This window comes from Andrographis paniculata, unplaced genomic scaffold, assembly GCF_009805555.1.
Source record: "Andrographis paniculata isolate CXL003 unplaced genomic scaffold, ASM980555v1 Contig14END, whole genome shotgun sequence".
Taxonomy (NCBI): domain Eukaryota; kingdom Viridiplantae; phylum Streptophyta; class Magnoliopsida; order Lamiales; family Acanthaceae; genus Andrographis; species Andrographis paniculata.
This window is the reverse complement of record NW_026137424.1, coordinates 588,059-596,570: the sequence shown is the minus strand read 5'-3', so window position 1 is coordinate 596,570 and position 8,512 is coordinate 588,059. Positions and strand designations below refer to the sequence as shown.

Genomic DNA, 8,512 nt, shown 5'->3' with positions numbered 1-8,512 from the left:
TAAAAAATAAATATTATTTTTTAATGAAACAAATAAAAATGATAAAATAAATCATTTGAGTTTGAAGTGAGGGAAATATATATTTTTTATTGAAAACATGTTATGTGTTTGATCCAAACAGAGCACAAAGGAAGGCTGTCCTTATAAAAAGCATTTGTTATTGCAGCTGTTGCCACATTGCCCATTTCATTTCATTTCTAGACAACTTCCCACAACTCCCAACCCCCAACCCCCCAAAACTCCATTCCTACCCATCCCCATCCCCACCCCCACCCCCACCCCATACCCTAGAAAATTCGAATTCACTTCTTCCATTTCAATAAATTCCATCGGACATACTTACCAAACGAGGTGCGGTGTCGAGCTTAAATTTATATGTGGAATGATTCGGCGGAAAAACACAGGAGGATTTTCGGACAGCCATAGGCGTAGCCAAATGGAGGTACGAGGAGGAGAAGAGAAGAAGAAGAAGCAGACGAAGATTGGTGAGAAAGGGAAAAGGAAAGAGGGGAAACACCCTCCGCTGATGTCGTACGAGGAATTGCCCGATTACATGAAGGATAACGAATTTATACTGGATTATTACAGAGCTGAATGGCCTGTAAAGGAAGCCCTATTTAGCCTCTTCCGATGGCACAATGAGACACTTAACGTCTGGACGTAAGTTGTCGCTGCTGTTTCTCATCTCATCTCATCTGATCTGCTTTGATTTGATTTCATTTTTGATTTTGTTGTTGTTGTTAATTGATTCCTGGTACAGACATTTGCTTGGATTCTTGCTGTTTATGGGATTAACTGTTGCGAATCTTGTTCATGTGCATCAAGTGGCTGATTTCATCTCCATGATTTCTGGGTAAGTAAGTTTTAGGAAATTAATTTGTTGGTACGAGATAAATTCAAGTGCTGGGTAAATTATGATTGGATAAATAAGAAGGTTAGGTTAGGTGGTAATCAAGTTCGATTAGTGTAATGAAAGGAAATCTGGGTTGGCTTTTAGCTGTCATCAGTCAATGTTTGTTTTCAGTGCTGGAAAAGGACACTCTCTCGTATGTATGTATATATGGCTGTTGTCTATCTGTTCTTTTAGCATTTATTTTACATCTGTTTTTTTAATCAATTTGGTCCCCTTTAAATAAATGTTTTTGAAGTTTCAAATTTTTAGGAAAGAGTTGGATATTAGATACCTTTTGTGAAAGTAAAAAAGGAAAAATAATTGGTGTGATATATATTTTGAAAAAGTTGCCGTACAATGTTAAAAGTTCAAAAAATGTGTTAGCAATACATGGGCTTTGTTTAAGTTTATTGATATTTTTGGGGAGAAAATAGTCGTTCGATATGTTATTTTGAATAAAAAGGCGAACATCGAAACAACGCTTACAATTTGTTATGAAATTGAAATTGCACTTTCCCCATGTCCTAAAATTATGGTGTTTGAGAACCTGATGTCTAATTAATTCCTAAGACAAACGATTCATTGATAAGTCATGTTTCTTGGACAATATTTAAAACGACGCTAAGTTTCTTTGCCTGTCGTGCAGGCAATTCCCGTCGTCATACAAAGAATCGAACATCTCCAAGAATGTCTCATCGGTGAGTGTCTCTTCGCCACACAAGAATCATCGAAACATCGGACAAAAACGATCGTAACATTTTAATTAATCGCTCGCTCGTTCGTTCTTTCGCAGGGCCCGTCGAAGCTCTTAGATCTGAAGCAAGAGTCGAATCTGAAAACAGACATAACCTCGCCGGAATCAGCCGCAACGAACTGGCCGTTCTACGTGTTCCTATTCGGGTCGATGTTCTGCCTGCTGTCGAGCAGCGTCTGCCACCTCTTCTCGTGCCACTCCCGCCGCTGGAACCTCCACCTCCTCCACGTCGACTATGTCGGGATCACTGTAATGATCATCACCTCCTTCTTCCCGCCGATATATTACATTTTTCAATGCACCCCGCACTGGCAAATCCTCTACCTCTCCGGGATAACGGTGATGGGGGCGTGCACGATCGTCACCCTCCTCTCGCCGGCACTCTCTTCCGGAAAGTTCCGATCCTTCCGCGCGTTGCTCTTCGTGTCGATGGGGTTGTTCGGATTGGTCCCCGCCGTGCACGCCCTCGTGCTCAATTGGCACGACCCGCATCGGAACGCGACTCTCGCGTATGAGGCTGGCATGGCGCTATCGTACTTGGTCGGGACGTTGTTTTACGTGACCCGGGTGCCGGAACGGTGGAGGCCCGGGTGGTTCGACTTGGCCGGACAAAGCCATCAAATCTTCCACGTGTTCGTCGTGATGGGGGCTTTGGCTCATTACGGCGCCGCACAAATCTTCCTAAGGTATCGGAGTCAAATGGGGTGCGACGCCGGCGCTTGATGGGTCCAACTATATTTTTATTACGCCTCAATTTTATTTTTAAGGGTAAATTATATCGGTATCGCCTGTCTTTTAGCTCCATCGATCGTATGAAATGTTTTATATAAATTTTATTATATAATTTACTCTGGTTAGCAAAAATAGTGCATGGAATCCCTATATTTGTGTTCAAAATGGGGTTTCATGTGTATATTTTGTTAACGTAGATGTGAATTATGCAATTAAATTTATATAGAATATTTTATATATTTGTGTTAAATTACGGGTGGTGTTATATAATTTATTTTTAATTTAATTGTGTAATCAATCACTCGTGTTGTCTTGTGGTGTGCAAATTGAAAAATTGTGTGTAGTAGGCTACCACGAAAGGTATGAAAATATGAATATGATTGCTTAATAGATAAGAGAGATAGTTGGGATGAATATTTAAGGAACAATCAATTGTTGTACTTTTAATTCACTGAAGGTTATATACATATTTCTTGAGCTTTGATCCAAGAGCTCGAATTGTTATATACTATTTCGGTCGATTATAAGATCTAATCTACTTTTTGGGCGGTGATTTTTAAATATTTATTATTATATCAAAACACAGTATAAATTAAAAAAAATTAAAAAAAATACTTTCATTAGTATTTTATAATACTAATAGAAGAAAGTAAGTTGTACAAAAAATTATACAAATATAAAAATATTTTTTAATATGAAGTACAATGACACAAAAAGTAAACGTGATCTTTAGAGGCAGACGGAGGAAATGCTAGCTTTTAATATTCAATGGTAAAAGCATTTAGTGTGTTTTGTTTTGTATTTTAAATTTGAAGTATTTTTATACCAGAGGAGAGCCGTGTTATGCACGAGACAATTATAATTTTTATTGAATTGTTAAAATTAATTATTGTTATTAAATATAAAACATTTTAATATGAGAATCATTTGAATAAATTAAAATATTTCATACGATCAATTTTTAGTATTTTAGATATTAGAGATTGATAGATTTTATCTATTAAAAATAGATATTGCAAAACTAATGTCTATATATAATATGGTGGTGCTATTCATATTTTGAAAGCAATTTTTAAAATTATAATTTAGTTGAAAATTGTGTAAAATATTAAGATATTTCAACAAAATCAAAGTCAAATTTCATTAAAATTATAAAATACTTTACTCGTTCGAGATAATTATGCCAGATTTTGTATCCGTTAAATTTATATATAATTTATTTATAATAAAAAATTTATCCACCCACCGTTTTATTATTCTTATTTGACAAATAATGATCAAATTTGTCACTATTTTTTCTACTTACCCCATCATAATATTTTCAATTTATTTTTATAATTACCCTATTTTTTCATTAATACTTTTATTTCTTAATGTTTATGTCCGAACAAAATGATATAAGAAGTCCAGATGAAGGGACTAATAAATAATACATAATCTACCTGCTTATCACATATTAAACAATATATATATTGATAACAAAAATTTTGTTCGGATGTAATTTGTACAATTTTACAGGGATTTTATATTCGAAATCAATGAGTGAGTGTTTATAAAAAGTGGTCAGATATAGTAAGAATTGTGGTTGTAGACCCTGAGTAGTTATCACAATTATTTATATCTTTTTTACTGGTGAGTTTCAGGTCGAACACAGAGATTTTAAGTCATGAATTTCAAAACAAATATAGATCCTGAGACAACGGCGAAAAATGCAGTAAAGGATCCGTGCTACAGCGAACCCAGATTTCTAGTCTAAGGAAAGCGATGAGTGAAGGTGGTAAAGAATGAGCGGAGGCGAGGGGGGTGGAGGTGAGCGAAGCGGAAGTAAGCGGTGAAGTGCCAGCGGTAACCGAGTGAACGGGACATGAACGGATGACGATTAGTGAGTGAACGGGACGTGAGTGAACGACACAATATGTATATATATATATATATAAGTGAGCGGTGGAGAGTGAGAGAGACGTGTTGTGTCTGACTTGTGCGTTACTTACTAGATAGGTTTTCCTGGATGTAATGAGCGAGCGATGTAAGTGTGTTAACGGAAGTATATGTATAATACAGAAGCGGTAGAAGAAGATAATGTAAATATATAAACTGAATTGTAAAGAGTTCTTAACATTGGAATTTGACCTTAAGGGATTTACAACAAGACTTCAATGACATCCAGAATCGGAATATTATAAGAAAGAAACCCTACTGTCACTAGGAATTTCTGCGACCTAATAGACTACCGTCTATGCCCCGTGAATTACCCCAACTTCTGCCTCATTAGTGGCTTTACCCTTCTGTTACCTCTTTTTAATCAAAATTGAATTCTGAACAGTAGTTAAGCAGGTCGACAAGGCTCCCCCGTACTTAACTACATTAAACTACCTTGAAAACGCTTTTGGCAAAAGACAAGGCTTAGATAATCAATTTTTCTCGTGCTCTAAACCAGTGAAATGAAATTCTTTAAATTCAAAGTTTATATAAGTGTGGATAAAGAGTGGAAGAAATGTAGATAAAGAATTGAATGATATTTCATTACTTACTACTAAAACGAGAAAGACTAGAACTACAAAGCTGTAATTGAAAGTAGTAAGCTACTCTAAGAAAGCGGTAAAGACTTGGCCAAGGGAGAAAGGGAATCCTTACTCCCTTGGCCATTCCTGTGGAGAACTACCTTACAGGGTTGGAGCTCTTGACGAACAGGAAGACAATTAAGTTGCGCAGAATTTAATTGCTAAAATACTCTAGATCGAAGTATATTTACATAGAGCTATTTGACCCTATTTATAGTATGTGAAATGGAACGTTTACAAGCAGTTACTGGGCAGTTCCAATTGCTAGGCAGTTAGGTGGTTGATGGCAGTTATTCTGTTGAAGCAGTTGCTGGCCATAACTCCTATGGTGCCCGCTTCGCTTGCATCGGATTGTAAAGGCTCAGATCTTCCTCGCTTGCCGGAGGGCTGGAGGGCGTCAGCGCAGCTAGGAATGCTTGGGCTGGCTGGAATGGAATGGGATCAATGATTGGGAGCAATGTGAACCTCAAATAGAAACAATTGAGCCATAAGCATTCAACTTGCCATTCGATTTAACATGATTGGAGTTATCCCGGTATCGTCTACTTTGTTTGCTTAGTAGAGATTATTTTGGATTAAGGAGACCTTATGCTGAAGGGTGCGGAGAATCATCATTTTTTTTTTGAATCGAGAGTTTCAAACAAACATTGTGTCTGCTCACGATCTTATTTGATTCTCGCACACCTAGGCTTTTTTGGTTCCTTTGTAATGATAGGTCCTCCCTGCTTCACTCACATTGTGTCTTAAACCATATTTAAGGATTCATCTTTTCAAGTCATTTCTTGTGAACAAAATCGATAGACAAAAGTTCGCTTGCCCTACTGAGTATGGAAAAGTTTGAAACGAAGGGGGCACTAATCTTCATAGGTTTTATTCGTTGTTACTTAGTTTAACACTAGTGTTCGGGTTATTAAGAAGTTCGAAGGACAATTACTTGGTCTCGTATGTGTAAGTTATCTAACTTTACTCTAAAACATATCACAGAGTGACATGGATTAGGATCATCTCCATGAATCAAACTTGAAGACAAGTATCTAATATGTATTCGGGAACTTACGAATGCTGAATCGAAAATCAAAATAGAAATAGGATAAGTTGAATTCCAAAAGCAATCACTCCTCTCGAGCAAGCACTTTCGAGAATCCACGGACTGTCCGAGGCTGCCGATGCATCTTCTGTCTCTCACGCAATTGCATCCGAAGCTCAACAATCGAATTGCCCTCTCGGCGGATGGAATCACTCAAACTCTAAGGAATCTCTCCAAAGCTTGGTAAACCCTCTCTCAAAATGTTCTCATCTAAGTTGTGTTTCCATCAAGAAAATAAACAAGGCTATATATACTACATGAAAAATTAATCTAAGCCATACATCTTAAGTGGCAAGCTAATCTAAACCACACATTTTGATTAAGCTCAAAGGATCACAACCTCCAAGCAAACAAATAGGTTCGACCGGGTTCGGGTTGCAATCGGTCCGTCTAAGTTCGGGTTCGGGTGATCCGAAGCCGTGTCAAAGGAAGACATTCGGTCTATGTACAGCCCTTGCCATTTCAGATTTTTGTACATGGGGGAGGACCTTTCTTCATTTTCTTTTCTCGCTTGCGGGTCCTCGCCCCTGAGGAAGGTTCCGAGATAGCTGCCGCACTAGATATTCCATCCTTTGGAGACTTCTAGCTGTGTCAAGCTGTTGTTCCATGAGAATGGCGTTTTGTTGGGTGATGGCTGCGAGCGCCTTCAGAATCTCTGTCAGAGATGCACCCATGCTTGCAGCTTGAGTCTCCAGCGCCTCTACCCGGGCTTCTAGTACGGCGCTTGCCTTCCTGCCAGTGGCCAGTCCCTCAGCCAAGTTCCTTGCGTAAGTGTCGATCAAAGTTTGGGTCATCAGGTACTGGCTAAGCATGGCTGAGTCGAGTTCATCCAGTCTTCTTTCTAAGGTTTCAAGTGTCGCGCGGGAAGCTGATGTGCCTGCTTCCACGGCTGCTGGTGACTGTCTCTCTGACTCAGCTGAACTGATTTCCTCTGGCTTTTCCTTCTGTGAGGAATCGGGTGCTGGCTTAGGGGTGACATCCCTAAGGAACACCAGTTGCCTCGCTGCCTCATACTCCAGCTGTTATGCCTTCTTTCGTTCTAGGTACCTCCTGAATCACAGTTGGAGTTGGGTCAGCGGCTTGAGCAACTTGGCCAACACCTTCATCTTCCTCTTCTTCTGTCGCTCAAGCTGCCGCTTCTGTTCCAAATATTGCATTCCGGCGAGCAACTGAGCTTGTCTTTTCTGAAATTTCCTTTCATCTTCATTCTCCTCCTCATCAATGATTGTTTTGTCTGATTTGGCTGAGGCCGGAGCCAGAGCTTCTGCAGGTGTCCCGGTTGTTACTGGTGTTCTTGGGCTGTGCGGGGACACTTGCAGAAGGGGAAGAATCAAAATCACTGCCTCCACCTCTTCGATTTCATTGGCAGCTTCAGCGGTTGTGGGAGCGGGGACCTCGGCGGGATACTCCTTGTATGACTCTACTGTGACATTGATCCCGCCGATGGTTTCTTCTGTGATCATAGTCTCCCGCTTCTCCTCTAATCCAGCAGCAGTAGGCTCCACCGCTCCCGGCTGGTTAACGGGTGTGGCTTCATTGCCTGTTCCAGCAGCAGTTGGCTCACCTGCCCCCTACTGGTTGAAGGGAATATGTTCATTGCAAAACGGGCTAGGCAGCTTGGGTGACACCTCCACTGTTGCTGGCCTCACTGGCGAAGGTCTTTCGGGTTGAGCGGTGGGCTCTCTAATTGTGATCCCCTTCCGTAATCTGGAAAGCGGGATCGTGTCATCGCTCGCTTCCTTTTCCACCGCTTTCCCCTTCCTTTTCTCCTGTCTCGTCGCTCGCCGAGGGGGTGTTGGATTTTTTCGCAGTGCTTCTTTGACCCTCGGCTTCTTGACAGGCGCTGGAGCAGGGTCTTCCTTTGACACGGCTTCGGATCACCCGAACCCGAACTTAGACGGACCGATTGCAACCTGAACCCGGTCGAAGCTACTTGTTTGCTAGGAGGTTGTGATCCTTTGATCTTAATCAAAATGTGTGGTTTAGATTAGCTTGCCACTTAAGATGTGTGGCTTAGATTAATTTGTCATTTAGTATATATAGCCTTGTTTATTTTCTTGATTGACACACAACTTAGATGATAACATTTTTGAGAGAGGGTTAACCTAGCTTTGGAGAGATTCCTTAGAGTTGGAGTGATTCCATCCGCCGAGAGGGCAATTCGATTGTTGAGCTTTGGATGCAATTGCGTGAGAGACGGAAGTTGCATCGGCAGCCTTGGACAGTCCGTGGATTCTCGAAAGTGCTTGCTCGAGAGGAGTGATTGCTTTTGGAATTCAACCTATCTATTTCGATTTTTGATTCAGCATTGTAAGTTCCCAAATACATATTAGATATTTGTCTTCGAGTTTGATTCATGGAGATGATCCTAATCCATGTCATAAATTGGTATCAGAGCGGTTGTTGATTTGATCATAAGATTTCGTAGCAATCTTGTCCACAACATGTTCGATTATATGTCTCTATGCCTGTTTGATCAAATTTGT

At 40.1% G+C, this 8,512-nt stretch overlaps 1 protein-coding gene across 1 annotated transcript; it reads left to right on the top strand.

The window, feature by feature from the left end:
- Positions 1 to 238: 238 nt before the first annotated feature.
- LOC127259560 (heptahelical transmembrane protein 1) lies at positions 239 to 2,882 on the top strand. The gene is made up of 4 exons (XM_051286952.1): positions 239 to 660; positions 761 to 853; positions 1,539 to 1,590; positions 1,686 to 2,882. Exons 1-4 carry the CDS (start codon positions 383 to 385, stop codon positions 2,367 to 2,369), a joined length of 1,107 nt encoding a protein of 368 aa, XP_051142909.1. The 5' UTR covers positions 239 to 382; the 3' UTR covers positions 2,370 to 2,882.
- The last annotated feature ends 5,630 nt before the right edge of the window (positions 2,883 to 8,512 follow it).